The 16,850-nt window shown below is 41.8% G+C and overlaps 1 protein-coding gene across 5 annotated transcripts in view; it reads right to left on the reverse strand.

Annotated features, from left to right (window-relative positions):
- Window positions 1-16,850, reverse strand: part of SIDT1 (SID1 transmembrane family member 1) — an 88,343-nt gene that overhangs the window by 14,153 nt on the left and 57,340 nt on the right. For 3 of the 5 annotated variants that reach the window (XM_050778787.1, XM_050778790.1, XM_050778789.1), the window contains 9 exons: window positions 12,379-12,450; window positions 10,889-11,034; window positions 9,659-9,732; window positions 8,707-8,773; window positions 6,518-6,591; window positions 5,414-5,537; window positions 5,095-5,212; window positions 2,434-2,570; window positions 1,391-1,499 (listed from right to left, as the gene is read on the reverse strand). In XM_050778787.1, the coding sequence (XP_050634744.1) occupies window positions 1,391-1,499; window positions 2,434-2,570; window positions 5,095-5,212; window positions 5,414-5,537; window positions 6,518-6,591; window positions 8,707-8,773; window positions 9,659-9,732; window positions 10,889-11,034; window positions 12,379-12,450 (921 nt within the window). Of the gene's footprint in view, window positions 1-1,390; window positions 1,500-2,433; window positions 2,571-5,094; window positions 5,213-5,413; window positions 5,538-6,517; window positions 6,592-8,706; window positions 8,774-8,891; window positions 9,152-9,658; window positions 9,733-10,888; window positions 11,035-12,378; window positions 12,451-16,850 lie in introns of those variants that run through there. The other 2 variants (XM_050778788.1, XM_050778791.1) reach the window with 2 other exon arrangements.

Here is a 16,850-nt window from a genome sequence, read left to right on the forward strand (position 1 = left end):
TAACTGGGGGATTTGGAGGTATGCTGGCTATATTCATGCCAGAGGTAAATCTACTGACCATGGAAAAAGAACCAACCTTTGAAAACGAGCAATTGCTCTATTCGGTCTTCTAGTCTTAAAGCCATTCATTTATTTAGAATTGCTCTTAGACCTGGACAAGAGGGTCCCATATTTTAGAGGCCTCATTCCCTCATGAGTGAGGAGTCTGTAGGGCCAAAGGACTCCTCTTTTCCTTCTTGAAATTCTGAACTCCAGGGTGCCAGAAGCATCTACCTGCCCAGAAGGCTCTGAGCCTGCTCTAGGGCCTGCTTAGCCCCCTTCCCTTGTCTATCCTCCTGAGGGCAGATGGCACCACTAAGGCATACCTCTGGGGGCAGGGAATGGCCAAGTGGTGGCTATTTATGGGGGATGTGGATGAACATCGGATGTTGGGCAAAGGTGCCACATGCATACCTGTGAGACTCCTTAAGACACAACCAGAGGTAGAAAAAAGTGTTCTTTGAAGAACCAAGAATTTTAAATTTGAACCTAGTCCTTCTACGTTGCAGTGGAGGTATATTTTTCCCTCCTTCCCTCTCTCCTTTCATGTATTTAATAGCTTTTTAGTCCACTTTATGACTTTGATGTTCTTACACATAAGCTATGCAGGGTTTTATTTGGACTTTTGTTCCAGGCTTTGTTAATATCAGAGGTTTGCCTATGTTTACATATAACAATTTTCCTTAAAATAGACAAAAGGATATGTAAGTCTGACTTCCCGGAACTTAAAATGATTTTTTTAAATTTAAGTGCACTAAAACCACTTGAATCTGTTCCCATATATGATGACTGACCAACAGCAGATCACAAGGTGATTTCTGTAGAACATACAATGCTCTCTGATAAGTTGGAGGGAGCTCAGCAGGTATCCTGCCTCTAAGATTGGCAAGTTGGTCTCAAAAGTTCCAGCCCTAGAATCTGAAAATATATAATTCATTCTTGATAACCATTTCGCATGGTTAGAGAAATGCTCCCTTTGAATTTTGCAAACTGAAAAATGTTCCTCTAGGTGGAACTAGTGGTATGACGATCATACCATTTTCTAAATACAAGTCAAAGTTTGGCAGACTGCAAAGTGTTTGCAACCAAGGGTTGGAGGTATACCTCCTCTCTGAGGTGTGGCAAATCTTAGTTTCTCAGCTGAAAATAGAACTAGTGGTAATAGCTTATCACTATCCTATAAGGGAGAGGAAGCTCTTGGAGAGAATATATGCTATTAAACGTGGCATAGAATCCAGAGCATGTGTTCATGATGACCAGTAACACTTTCATTCAGCATAAGTAAAGGCAATGTCTGATTTTTCATTGAAGTTGATTCGTGTGTTTAGTAGAGAATTAACAGGTAACTCACCTATCTTGAAACGGCCCATATAATATATCTGGGTGCTGAGGGCTAGTGAGGCCAGAACGTGGATTGCAGAGAAGATGACCCAGAACCACACATCATTTTTTCCAAATACCTAGGAGTAAAGATGGAAGTTAGCTTCATCTGGGGTTTTCCCTAGAAAACTCATCAAAATCACCCTCTCTCCTGTATGTGTAAGGAGTCAAAAACAGCTGTGTGCGCATTCTGTTTTTCTCCCCCTCTGGAAACTCCCACAAATCTTACCCCCATGGGACAGGAAAAAAAAAAAAAGGTTAAGGGACCAAATGAAAATGGAAAAGAGAAATAGGAGAGGCAGCTGAATAGCAATGGTGAAGAGGCAATAGGTCTAAAGTGGGGGCGAATGCACTTCAAATAACCAAAACAGCCAACACGTGTTGCCCATGCATATTTAGAAAGTGGTTTCTGTTTTTTTGAGTCAGTCTCTCCAGTCAGCTTATATACCCCTATTCCATTTTCACATGAGCCAGGCCTAGCTTTCTATTAAAATTATCCTGTGGTGGTTTTACAGGTGCCTAATACATTATTAAAAATAACCAACAAGGCCGGGCACAGCGGCTCATGCGTGTAATCCCAGCACTTTGGGAAGCTGAGGCAGGCAGATCACAAGGTCAGGAGTTCGAGACCAGCCTGACCAACATGGTGACACCCCGTCTCTACTAAAAATACAAAAATTAGCCGGGCATGGTGGTGCACACCTGTAGGCACAGCTATTCAGGAAGCTGAGGCAGGAGAATTGCTTGAACCCGAGAGGTGGAGGTTGCAGTGAGCTGAGATCGCACCACTGTATTGCAGCCTGGTGATAGAGCAAGACTCTGTCTGGAAAAAAAAAAAAAAAACCAAAAAACTAAATAACTAAATAAAAGTATGCCATGAGAGGGCCAATGATAAAAGTGTGTCATGAACTGAGGATTTTGGTTAATCCAAACCCGTTCACTTGATTGCTGTTTGTTTATTGGACCTAGGGGGGCACTTTTTGAGAGTCAGGTGGAAGAAGGTGGGGGACGCACCACTCCAAGGACGGTGACCATGATGACCACAGCGAAGGAGGCGTAGGCGGAGTAGGCGCTGGCATTGATGTCTGGGTGGCGGGTCTGATAGAGCTTCAGCATGCACAGGCCAGCGATCATGTACATGAAGGAGGTGTCTGAGGACCCAAAGGAGGAGCCAGACGATCAGGATTCAGTAGGTGACAGACAGATGATATTTTCTAGATTCTTCTTCAGCCTCTGAGTACCCCTCACTTCAATCTATGGACTATTTGCTACCTGCAGACTGTGTGGAGACCTCTAACATGTCAGCCTCCTGGAACATTCTCTAGGCAGATCCCACGTACTCCACTTCTAAACCTCTCTAAGGCTGCCCTTTAGTTCACAGAAAAAAATCATCTGATATAATAAATAAACAACTCCTCTTTCATGGAAGAAGAGTGTCTGATACAATAAACAACTATCCCCCCTTGCGTTTTAGACACTGGTGTTCAACAGCAATAACAAAAGAATTCCTAATAGTGATAGTGTAGGCAGTGTGACCGTAAAATGAGCCCCAGATGGGTGTGGGAGGTCGTTCTCAGCACCCTAAAATATAACCATATTGATTACTGCACATTTATAGCTTTATAGCCCAGTGATGGAAAATAGCCAGAAATAAAACGTAGCTTACTGCATTAGAATTGTGGAAATGCAAATTAAGACAACAATGCAATGCCTCCATATTACTCAAAAACTTGGTAAGAACTTTAAATGTCTGACAGTAACAAATGTTAGTGATGATCTGGGGAATGGGAAGTCTCACACAGTTATTGGGAGTGGGAATTAATGCTTTGGAGAGAAATTTGTCAGTTTTTGGTAAAATGGAAGGTGCACAGACCAAGTAACTAAAAAATTCTACTTCTAGGTATCACAAGGAACTTCTCTCACATACATACAAAGAGACATATATAGAAGGATGCTCATTGTAGCATTATCTGTAATAGCAAAATATGGGCAACATCTAAATGCTGTTCAATAGAGGAATTGAGAAATGTGATACTTTTTGTTATACAATAGATAACCCTTAAAAATGAGTGAACGGTATACATATGTAACAAACCTGCACGTTATGCAGATGTACCCTAGAACTTAATGTATAATAATAAAAAAAAATGAGTGAACTACATGTCCTTGATATAATATTGATAAATCTTGAAAACATATTCTTGAATGCAAAAAGGCTGTAGAACACAGAATGATAAACTACTATTAATTTGCTACAAATATAGAAAAATTATAAAAACCAGAAAGGCAAATATCAAATTAATCATGGTTATTGCTTTTAGGGGAGGAAGGAGGAGATTAAGTTTGAAAGTGCGTCAAAACAGGACCTCAACTTTATCACAGTGCTTTATTGTCTAAAAAGTAGATCTAGGCAAATATTTAAAAGTGTTGACATTTGTTCATTCTGAGTGGTGAATAATATATTCTCTGTAGTTTTCTCCATTGAAAACGTTTTCTAATTAAATGTGACAGACTTCTGTGGTGCTCAGAGTTAACAACCAGAAGCCGGAGCACAAACATTAAATGACCGTTTAAAAAAATCCGCATCCTTGAGTATGGAGGATGTCGTTACTTGCTAGACAGCATCAGCTCTTCCCTTCCTTCTTAACAGCATCTCAATACTAACTCAATGTCTACCCGCTTTCAATTCAGAAATGCACACTGTCTCAGCCCCTTTGCTTCAGGAAAGCTAATCCCACCTTTGGCTCCAGGGACAGCGCTGATTGGTCTAAAGACAGTCCCACCTTTTTTGCTGATTGGTGAAGCAACCTGGGTCTGAGCTAACCAGCGCTTAGAGAATGATTCAAGAATGGGCTCATGGGGCTGGGTGTGGTGGCTCACACCTGTAATCTCAGCACTTTGAGAGGCAGAGGCAGGCAGATCACCTGAGGTTAGGAGTTGGAGACCAGCCTGGCCAACATGGTGAAACCCCATCTCTACCAAAAAAAATGCAAACATTATCTGGGCGTGGTGGTGTGCACCAGTAGTCCCAGCTACTAGAGAGGCTGAGGAAGGAGGATCACTTGAACCCTTGAGGCAGAGATTGCAGTGAGCTCAGATCATGCCTCTGCACTCCAGCCCGGGCGACAGAGCCAGATGCTGTAAAAAAAAAAAAAAAAAAAAGGCTCATGACTGTTTAAGCTACTGAGGTGTGAAAGGATGTTATCTGTGGCTTTCTCAAAAAACAGCTTCCTTGCTCTTAATTGAAGGCTCCTGGAACCCAGCTTGCCGCCTTGGAATTGTTGGGTGGAGCTATGAAGATGGGGGCTGCTATAGTTACTTTTGCCACCATCAGGGAAGATAGCCTGAGGATAAAACCAACAAACAGGCTTAGTACAGTCAAAGAGATCACAGAGAAATGAAGGCAGAGCCACCAGATAAATCAACCACAAGCCCTTTCTACATCTGGATGTCCTTATTATTCAATCCAATATAAATTGGGTTCTCCATAACTTTCATCCCAAAGCAGTCTCACTGCTCAATTAGATCATGCTCTGTGTGGAGGTCCTCTCTGACCACCTCAGCTCACATAAAATGCCATTTGATCCTTGCAAGCATGACTTTGACATTTTTGGGGAGGGTTCCAGGATGAGACTCATGATTCAAATCTGTATAGTAGATATAAATTCTAATTACCGAATTGGAAGTTGGAATAATTAGGGCAGACATGGTAGCAAGCACTGAGCACCCCTTCCATCATCAGTGCAATGCCCATAGCATAGAAGAGACCAAAGTGTTTGGGAATCCCGTACTCCTGCAAAAGGAGAAAGGGTGGTCAATAGACATTAAATAGTGCCATATCCACCACATCACTAATCTGGAAGCCCATGCTTCTAGTCTCATGCAGTTTGTTACACATAATAACTCATCACACCGTCAAGCCAGACGTCCCACTCCTTTGCAGATCCTGTTTGGATCCATAACCCTCCCTAGCTCCCACCCACTCTCTCCTCACCGTAGCAAAGAGGTCCTTGGCTTCTAGGGCTCTCCGATGGAGGATGTCCCGGCACAAGACTATCAGCAGGAAGAGGAAGCCCAGAAGCACGTGGCCCAGATTGCTGAGAATGTTGTTGAAGGCACTACAGGGATGAGTGAGAGGCCATGAGAGAGTCAAGACCATCAAAGGGACCAGAGAATGCATGATGCATGAAGGAATGAACGAATTCAGCATCAGTGTTTTCCATTAACCTTTCCATAAGGTTTCAGGATCAGAAAAGCATTAGAAATCCTCTTTAACATAACTCCTTCATTTTATGATGCTTACTCAGCCTGTGACAATGTGTCTATTTCCTCTCAAGAGCGCCTGCTTGGCTTCCTAACACCCTCCCATCCTCTCATATCCCGATGGCATTTGTATAGTATGAGTCCTGGGAAGGACAGCTGCTTCAAAGATGGGCAAGTGTTTCAGCTACACCGTGAGAGTGAGTTCTCACAGGTGGACCCACGTAAGTGTCGATGTTCAGCTCTCTAATTGTGAATTTCAGATAAGTGTCAGCCAATCATAGCCAGAAGCTTTATTTGAGGAAACGAATGCTGGTTCAGCTCTGGAGCAAGAAGCCAGACTCCCAACTCGCAGGCAATATTTCTTTCACGTCTCCAAGTTCTGGTGGCTGGAGCATGGCCTGGGAGGCCACAGGGCTGGGTTTGTGTCCTGCACTACGTAGCAGCTGAGGGACCTTCAGCAAGTCCTCACCTGCCTTCATCTAAAAATAGGGATTGTAGTAATGTCTGTCTCATGAGGTTGTTTAATGGATCGAATGAGACAATAGGCTGCCAGCTCATGCCTGTGAACAAATGCCACCACAGCTAGAGATCTGACATTTTAAAAAATGTCACTGCCCTCATCTTAGCAGGCAGCCTGCTTAGGAATGTTTCCTGAGAACCATATACAGGAACGAGAGGAGCATACCTGGTCTCAACTTCTTGGTTTAGTTCCTTTTTACCCTTGAATAGAGTCGTTTCCCACAGTTGTTTTTAGCATTTTTAAAAACTGAAATCACAACATTAGACAGAAAGGCATTTCTAAATGCCTCATGGGCAACCAGAGGACTGGGTTTACCTCAGGACGCCCAAGGGGTGAGCACAGAGGAAGTTGTAGTAACAGATGTCCTGGTTGCCAGTGACATTTACCACCTGTAAAATCAAGAGTGAGAAGAGGAAATGTGGTTTTCCTCCATCCTCTGGGCCCCAGCTGGAAATCACAAAGAGCGGACAGGGCTCGGGGAGACGCGCTGTCGCTAGTTTACAATGTAACCAGTGCTCCTCGGCACAGACGGGCCGTTATCTGCCACCTTACACAGCACAGGTGCTTTTTTCCAAAAAAGTTACCATCTTGCTTTGAACGGGAATATTCTGTGTACCCCCTTATGCAGCCCGGAGGTGGAATTCACCCAAATGCGTTTCCTTTGTTATCATGATGAAAGGACTATGAAATGTTAACATTGGGACGTTTCAGGACTGTCACACTATGTCTATTTTCTAGGTGAATGCAGAGGGGATATAGAGCTGTCCCCTCCTCTGGGTAGAAATGGTAAACATGAGGCAGGTAGACACAAGGAGATGTGTGTTCAGTTTTCCCTATTTATCACCATCTCTGTCAAGAACTTTCCCAAACCACAGTCCAGGTGTATCTTCTGACAGTCTCCCAAAGTATGCAGAGAAGATTTAGGTTATAAACAGTGGTGCTCAAACCTCGTGAAGTCCTTGTTCTCATTGCATAATAGGTATGCAATTGGCTAACTATTATTAGATCATTAACACACAATCTTGGCTGTATGTTGGAATCACTGGGGGTTTAGACACTACAGATACCTGGCTCTACCCTCAGAGGCTCTGATCTAATTGGGATGGGGTACAACCTGGACACTGGGATTTGTAAAAGCTTCCCAGGTGACCTTAATTCACAGCAAAGTCTGAGGGCCACTGCATTAGAAACAACTTCAGCTTTGTGCTATTGTAAACGGGCTTTCTGTGTAATAAATTCTATAGAACGTAATTTAAGTGACCTTGGCCTAGGATTCTATGGAGGAATGAGGATTCTCAAACTACTTTCATATTATTTTTGCTTAAAAAATGTTTGTTTTTATTTTACATTTTCTTTTTACTGTAATATTTTGTTAGTTTTATGAAGCTCTTTCTCTCTTTCTTTCTTTCTTTCTTTCTTTCTTTTTCTTTCTTTCTCTCTCTCTCTCTCTCTCTCTCTTTTGTTCTTGAGACATGGTCTCACTCTGTCACTCAGGCTAGAGTACAGTGGCGCAATCTCAGTTTATTGCTATCTCCACCTCCTAGGCTTAAGCAATCCTCCCACTTCAGCCTCCTGAGTAGCTGGGACCACAGGTGCATGACACCACTCAGCTAATATTTTTGTATTTTTGGTAGAGACAGGGTTTTGCCATGTTGCCCAGGCTGGTCTCAAACTCCTGAGCTCAGGCAATCCACCTGCCTAGGCCTCCCAAAGTCCTGGGATTACAGACGTGAGCTGCCATGCCAAGCCACGAAGCTGTTTTTAATTTTACAAAAAAATATTTACCTTCAATGGGAAGGCACAGGCTAGATTAGCTATCAGGTTCCTTTGTTTTGGTCTGGAACTTTATTTACTCTACTCATTATCCCATAATGATCAGAAAGCTCAGAGTGTTAAGTAACAGATGCAGTGGATAGATATCATGACTGAATGAGCGCAAGGTAAGAATTTCAGACTGGTAGACAAAATAATACAAGAGATTGCAGCTCCCTTTGTGATAAAACAATTGGGAACTAGATTGAAAGATCAGTTAAAAATGAAGCAAATGGGCTGGGTGCCGTGGCTCATGCCTGTAATCCCAGTACTTTGGGAGGCTGAAGCAGGCGGATCACCTGAGGTCAGGAGTTTGAGACCAGCCTGGCCAACATGTTGAAACCCTGCCTCTACTAAAAATACACAAAAAAATTAGCTGGGCATGGTGGCACATGCCTGTAATCCCAGTTACTCAGGAGGCCGAGGCAAGAGAATTGCTTGAATCTGGGAGGCAGAAGTTGCAGTGAGCTGACATCGTGCTATTGCACTCCAGCCAGAGTGACAGAGTGAGACTCAGTCTTAAAAAAAAAAATAAAAAAGAAAGAGGAAGCAATAGTGAACTCCAATTGGAACCCCAACGGGAACTTCTTGAATGGATCCTAAGTTGTACCTCGTACCTCTCTCTGTCAGTCACAGTGGAGACTCTCCCTGCAGAAAGCAAGCTGGGATTCTGGGGCTGGGGCAACACTTACTGTCTGGTAGGTAATGACCAGCTGGATCACGGGCAGTGCGTAAAACACAGCGATGGTAATGATGTTCCTATGCAGGCAGAAAGAACCAGAAATAGTTATTTTCAAATGAACAGTGGAGTCTTTGGTTAATATTTTTAAAAGAATGCTTCCACCCCATAAGTCCATAATTAACTTGCAAAAATAGCCAGAAGCTGATTATGTGGTTCCTGTTTCTCCAGTCGTTCGCTCCCCTCTCTTGCATTGGGGCATTTGGTACACAGTATCCTGTCTAAAGGGAAATTAAAGAAGTAAAGAAAAGCTTCCCTTGGATACTTTTAGTTAGGTTGCAGAGGCAAAAGCTGACAATACTAACTGAAACGTATTTTTTAAAAAGGTTAATGATTAGTACCCAACAGATATTAGGGTTTCTTTTTTCTTTCTTTTCTTACAACCATTTGTAAAACAGTGTGAGTAATAACTGCTTCTGGTTTAACCACATCATTTATGAGGGAACGTCTCTTTAGGCTGTTGTTAGATTGAACATCTAACAACTGTAATGAGTAATGAGTGATGGATTGCATGAAAGGGGTGTGGTTTCCAAACTGCTGGTCCCACTATGAAACTTCATGTGGCCTCATTGTCCCTTATGTCCTTCTAAGATCTGTATGCAAGCTAAAGGGCATCCTTCAAGAGAAAATAAGACGAGGAGCTGTCACAAAAGTACAATATTCAGCTTGAGGGTTTCTGAGGGGAGAGAAGATTTCTTGCAAGGCAGCTCAGCCTCTTGGCTGGGAGGGAGGCTGTGTTCATGTGTGTGGCCATCGCAGGTCTACTGATAGTTGGCTGGTAACACCATCCCCTACGCCTGTGCCTCATTAAACACTAAAACCTTGTGCCTAAGTGGTTGTGGCTCTTATAAAGAAAACTTTATGTTTATTTAAGGGAACCATGGTCCTGCTGGTCATCTACTTACCAAAAATAAATTTTATATTTTTTGCTGACAATTCTCCGGTCCTTCCTGGACAAATCTGACAGGTAAAGGAACATCTGGAATGCCAAATAAAAAGAGAATGCAAAACTGTACTCAGCTGTTTATGCATGAGATACAAAGGCAAACTTAACACGTCTCAATTTAAATTAAAATTGTTAAAATTATTCAAGGGGGCTGGGCGCGGTGGCTCACTCCTGTAATCCCAACACTTTGGGAGGCCGAGGTGGGCAGATCACAAGGTCAGGAAATCAAGACCATCCTGGCTAACACGGTGAAACCCCGTCTCTACTAAAACTATAAAAAATTAGCCGGCCGTGGTGGCGGGCGCCTGTAGTCCCAGCAACTCAGGAGGCTTGAGGCAGGAGAATGGCCTGAACCTGGGAGGCGGAGCTTGCAGTGAGCCGAGATCGCGCCACTGCACTCCAGCCTGGGTGACAGGGCCAGGCTCTGTCTCAAAAAAAAAAAAAAAAAAAAATATATATATATATATATAAATATATATATTTTTTTTTTTTTCAAGGGATACAATTATTCAAATTTACTAAATTTGATTAATTAAATCAAATTTCTTGATTAAAATTATTTAAGACTTTTCTTTTAATGTTGTTTTTCCCATGATACCTTAATAAAAATCTTAGTATTTTCCTTGGAATATTAAGGACTGGCTGATGTGGGCAACTTATTGGAAGTCTTGAGTGCTTCTTATATGTCAAGAATTGATTTCCCAGCTTTCAGAGCTGTCTGCTGTGTGGTTCTTGAACTACATAGGGCTGAAACTGTGCATTTCACCTTCATATCTTTTGCTGGATATGACACAAAATAATAATTACAAGCCAGAAAGAAATGAGCTTTCCTACTGAAAGATGATACGCACAGAACCAGGGAGCCATCCCCAGTACACCCCTCAAATGAATCTTTTCTTCCATCTGGCCGGATCCCTTCCGCCTCTATTGTCCATGGTCAGCCACTTCAGACCTTAAAAGTGTATTAATGCTCTGTTCTCTTTAATGTGCTCACCTTTCTTCCTCGAGAAAACAAGTGCTAATTAACAGAGTATTGCTTTTAGTCTGTAGGCACATTTGATTTAAGCCTTCTGGGAAATTTGACTTTCCCTGAAGGAAACAAAATAAAGGAAACTGAGGTACTGCTGAAATTTATTCTACTGCCAAACTTTCTGCCCTCTCAAAGAGTATGGTGAGGCAGAGTGGGTACCTTGGTCCGGATGATGTTTTTATCACTCTCAATGTCTGGCATGGTGTCAAAGTCGCTCTCCTCCACAGAGCTGTCTGTGTCTGACTGGCCTGGTGGCCCACCATCGGGGGAGGACATCTGCCTTCCAGGACTGGAGCTTGACTCATCTGAAACAGAGACAACTCATCTGCCTTCAAAAGCCATGGAGATCCTATGGAGCCCATTCCTCTCTGCAAAAAGCACCCTGCAGACTCATTCTAGCAAATACTGTGTTGATCCAAACGAACTCCTTATTCACAAGACCTGTTCTTTCTCTCTATTCCTTCTCAATGGACTTTTATTTTTCCTCTCCTCCTATTTTTATATTTAACTTGTCTATCTTCAGGACTGAACACATATTAGAATCTAAGGGCATCTGCTCTGTTAACTATTTGGATACAAAAATAATATTGTACTTATATTTCATGTTTCATATGTTAAAATATGAACATAAATATATACACATACACATGCACACAGCTATGTATAGCATCTATTGCATATATGTGTGAGCTCACACATATCTAACAGCTATACATTTCTCATGGGTAAAGTATTTGTACACAGAAATCACCCACATGCCATATCTATGATTATATAATGAAAACAACATTCTCGGGAGGAAGAATCCTTCTGTTCCCATGAATGTTTCCCAGAGCAGATGGAGATTTGTGCAGCTTGATGAGCACATGAGCTGAGCTTACCTTCCGCTTTATTTCTTCTGTTCAGATGGTTTTTAAAAAATCCTGTTCTTACAGAACTAAAAATAAGTAGCCTGCACTGAGCCCACATGCTTCTCAAAGTTACGGAATGATAGGGCAGGAAGACAGGATTCTCAGTCCCTCTACACTGACATTTTAAGGAGCACCATTCATAGGTCCACAGGCAATATGGAAGGGCAGGCAGCTCAATGTGCTTCTACTCTAACAAGACAGGTCTAGGATTCCATTCTTTTCAGGCCGCTTAAGGAACATTGGGGTTTGCCATGTGAACGACTGGGTGGCAGTCAGCAGGTTCAATTATGAAGTTAGCCAAAATGAAGGGATAATGGCTACAGCCATGTTCACCTGCAGCACTGCCTCAGTCTTCTGATCGCCCCTTACTCCACTGAAACCTGAGAATGAAACAACTGGTCAATTGATGTCAGGCTCCCTGGGACACATCTTTCATGCCCTAAACCCAGGCTGGATATCAAAAAGTCCCTAGAGGGCCTTAGTATTAGATGGCAAACATTGAAGGAATTCTGCCCAAGTGGGGCTAGCAGATCCAAGAAACAGAACAACAGAACTGGAGAAAGTTAGAGCTGGGAGGAAGCTTCCAAACCTCCAACCAACTCATCTTACAAATAAAAGACAATCTCATAGGATAACTGCTTTGCCCACATTCCCAGTTATTAGTGGCTGGAATGCCTTTCTACCATATTCTCTGGAGAACTAGGAAACACTTTCATGAACAGACCTGGCAGGACATACCTATTGTTCCATAATTGCTCCCTTCGGGTGTGCTGGCAGCAATGGGATGAGATGCCACCATATTTCCAGAGCCTGTTAAAAAAAGTGAAGAGGCAAACACTTTACGTCCAGTTGCTGAAACAAAACAACACTATTCTAAGTAGCTTGAATCATCAAGCCACATTATTTTAAGTTTGATTTTCTTTTTACACTAATACAGGAGTCACCAAAACTATGACCCATCTGCCAAGTCTAGCCTGCCGCCTGTTTCCGTATGGCTCTTCAACTAAGACTGGTTTTTAAACCTTTAAGTGATTGGGGAAAAAATCCAAAGAAGAATAATGTTTCATGACAGGTAAAAATTATATGAAATTCAAATTTCAGTATTTATGTGTAAGTTCTACTGAAATACAGCCATCATTTCCATTGGTGGGCAATAAAAATATTCAGTTTTGTAAGCCAACTTTGTAGGTTTTTATCATGTTTTAAATTTTTTTATGTGTCCATTAATTTCCCCCATAAAGAAAAATAATTAAAGTGTAAGTCCAAAACCTGGCTAAAGGTTTTGAGTTTACACTTTAATTATAAGGACCAATGCAATGGCCTTGGAGACCCAATTTCTTTTCTTCGTTGGTGGTTTAGCCAAGAGTTGGCTCAGCTGGACAGCAAAGCTTTTGGCTAATGCAGCAATTTTGGCAGCCTCAGCGGTTCCCAGGGCCCTTAGCACACAGATCTTGGCCTTCAAAATGCAGACTTTGGCCCTCAGAATGCATGCTTTCTGGCACTGTTACTAGGCTTGGAGATCCCCTTATAAATTTCTTCTTATTTAGAGAAACTAGGTGTTACCTGGCCTTTCTTGGGCTAACCCATAAGTATGTAACATGTCATCAATACAATCTATGTTTTTCATCCAACTTCAAGTCAAAGAAACAGGTTGCCTTCAGACTCTTAAGTCTTAAGATCAAATCTTTTGAGCACAGTAACAGTGCCATGTGAAGATGTTGTGTGCAATCCGCCTGACTCTTTTGGACTTAGAACAGATTTGGCCATAGTTATAGTATAGAGCTTTGCTGCTGCTGCTACCAGTACTACCTCTATTACTACTGACTGATATTTATTGCAGACTTACTGTGCAGGACAGTCTTTTAAATTCTTTCCAGGAATTTACTCTTCTAAATTTTCAACAACCCTAAGAGGTTGATAATAATATTCTCAACATTTTAAAGATGATAAAAGGGAGATTCTGAGAGATCATGTAAATTGCCCAGTCACTCAGAGAGTGGACGGATAGTGTTTCATTGTATTGATCTCACTGAAACCTTATTTTCTTTTTATAAAAAAATTATTATGATTTCTTGGGACAGGGTCTCACTTTGTTGCCCAGGCTGGAGTACAGTGGTGTGATCTTGGCTCACTGCAACTTCTGCCTCCCAGGTTCAAGCGATTCTCCTGCCTCAGTCTCCTGAGTAGCTGGGACTACAGGTGCACATCACCACACCTGGCTAATTTTTGTATTTTTAGTGGAGACGGGGTTTCACCATGTTGGCCAGGCTGGTCTTGAACTCCTCACCTCAAGTGATCGGCTTGCCTTGGCCTCCCAAAGTGCTGGGATTACAGGCATGAGCCACCATGCTTGGCCTAAAAAATGATTTTTAATTGTATATATTAAGATGAACAACATGATGTTTTGATATTACGTGCACATAGTGAAATGATTGCTATAGCTAAGGAAATTAATATATCCATCACTTTCCATAGTTCCCTCTTTTTTGTTGTTATAAGAGCACCTAAAATCTACTCTCTTCACAAATTTTCAATATAGAATGCAATATTATTAACTATATATAGTCTTCCTACTGTATATTAGACTTATTCATCCTACCTACCTGCAGGTTTGTACCTTTTGACTTATAGCTCCTAATTTCCTCCTGCTCTCTGTCCCTGATACCCACTGTTCTAATCTCTATTTCTATGTATTTTACTTTTTAAAATATTCCACATATAGGAGAGACCCTGCAGTACTTTTCTTTCTGTGTCTGGTGTATTCCACTTAGCATAACATCCTCCATGTTTATCTATGGAAGGCATGCTGTTGCAAATGGCAGCATATCCTGCTTAAAGGTTGAATAACCTTCTGTTGTGTATATATTAGACAAAACGTATCTTTTTAACTGAAAACACAGGAATTTTCCTTCAAATAAGAACAATTGATAGTAAATATGTTACTTTCATATAGTGCTCAAGAATACCTTTTGAAGAGCAAAGAGATTGAGGCTCATTTGCATCTCCACTGTAATAAAGTCACATTTTAAAAAAGCACAGCTTTTGCTTTTTAGATTGGAAGCTGCTGCCTGCCAGTGATTACCCAATGGTGTGGGTCATGCTGCATCTTCTTTCTGTTTAGTTCATTGCAGGGAGTCTCATGGAACCCCTAGGTTGCTCTTATTCCTAGATGATGTTGTAGGTCTTTTACATCCCCCTCAGTATCTTTCACATTTTTCTCTTTTCAAGCTCCTTATTTTATTTTATTTATTTATTTCTTGAGACTGGGTCTCATGCTGTTGCCCAGACTGGAGTGCAGTGGCACGATCATGGCACACTGTAGCCTCAACCACCAGGCTCAGGCGATCCTCCTGCCTCAGCCTCTTGAGTAGCTGGGACCACGGGGTCATGCCACCACACTTGGCTAATTTTTCAAAAATTATTTGTAGAGACAGAATCTCCCTAGGTTGACCAGGCTGACCTCCAACTCCTTGACTCAAGTGTAGAGACAGAATCTCCCTAGGTTGATCAGGCTGGCCTCCAACTCCTTGACTCAAGCAATCCTCCAGCCTTGGCCTCCCAAAGTGCTGGGATTACAGGTGTGAGTCACCGTGCCTGGTCCAAGCTCCTTATTTTAAGTCACTAACTTATGTCCCTTCTTTAAAATGTAATTTTGAAAATTATGAAATGTGCAAATAGTAAATGAAGAATGACACTAAAATCACAAAATGCTGAGAATATTATCATATATTTTACCATATATTTTATCATATAATATTACCATATGTTTTAAAGATGATAAAAGGGAGATGCTGAAAGATGAAGTAATTTGCCCAGTCACTCAGATAGGGGATGGATAGTAATTCATTGTATTGGTCTCAGTGAAAACTTGTTTTTATACAAAAAGATTTTTTAATTGTATATATTAGGATGTACAACATGATGTTTTGATATTACGTGCACATAGTGCATTTTGGTGTCACTGGAAGTCCTCTGATATGGGAAGTAGAAGTGTGTGTAGGAAAATGCTGGAGTTCAGTTGTAGCAGGAGGTCGAAATGGTTCGTGGGAGCCAATGTTCTCTGTGTGTGTGTAATCAAAAGAAAAATAAAAACCAAAAACTAAAATCAAAGCAAGTGAACAAACAAAAACAATCACTGTTTTGTTAGGTGACAAATTCACTAAAAAGACAAAGCCAGCTGTGTAGGTCTGTTCAGACTTTAATGAATCACTGATTTCTGTTTTCTGCTCTGGCTCATCACTGAGCGCGATCTGGTTTTGATGTTGTTGCTGGCTCTGTTCATTTTGAGGCAGCTGCAGCGTCATGGGTTCTGTGACGGACAGGAGCACCAAGATTTTCATGTGCAATGCCATTGCCAGCATGCAAAAGTGTTTTCACTCTGTGGACTTTCATATGCACCATTTAAATATGAGATTGGCCAACATGGGATAACAGTATTATTTTCATTTTGCTTATGTCTAAAGCCTTTTAAGAATGCAAAAACCAAGGCATTTCCTTCTAAACGTCAAGTATGGTCTGGGAAGGCAAACCATATCCATATTTAACTGTATAGTACATAGAAAGCAGAATTCAACATAAAATATCAATTTATAGGACAGACTGAGATGTTCTGGCTGGAAATAGCAGATACATACGATTGTGAATGATCTCATCCGAATGAGGAAACTTGTTTTGATATGTGTCTCTCTGAGCTTGAGCCCCCTGCATCTGTCTACTTCACTGACATAGAACAGGATATGCTTGCACGCTTGCTTTTTATGTTAAATGCCCTATGTGAGGAGAAAATTTTCATTTCATTTTGAGCATGTTTGCGTCTTTCAGGGACTTCATATTTTTAGTTGCCTTGTCCCATTCTGTCTCTGAAGACTCAGCAGGTTGGAAGCTGAAGACGGAGTCAGAAATGATGGGAACTAGCGGGCATGATTATTTTTTATTTTTATTTTATTTTATTTTTTTTGAGATGGAGTCTCACTCTGTCACCAGGCTGGAGTGCAGTGGCACAATCTCAGCTCACTGCAACCTCTGCTTCCCGGGTTCAGGCGATTCCCCTGCCTCAGCCTCCTGAGTAGCTGGGACTACAGGCACACGCCACCACGTGGGGCTAATATTTTGTATTTTAGTAGAGACGGGGTTTCACCATGTTGGCCAGGATGGTCTCAATCTCCTGACTATAGGCAATCCCCCGGCCTCAGCCTCCCAAAGTGTTGGGA

This window comes from Macaca thibetana, chromosome 2 (assembly GCF_024542745.1).
Source record: "Macaca thibetana thibetana isolate TM-01 chromosome 2, ASM2454274v1, whole genome shotgun sequence".
Lineage (NCBI taxonomy): Eukaryota > Metazoa > Chordata > Mammalia > Primates > Cercopithecidae > Macaca > Macaca thibetana.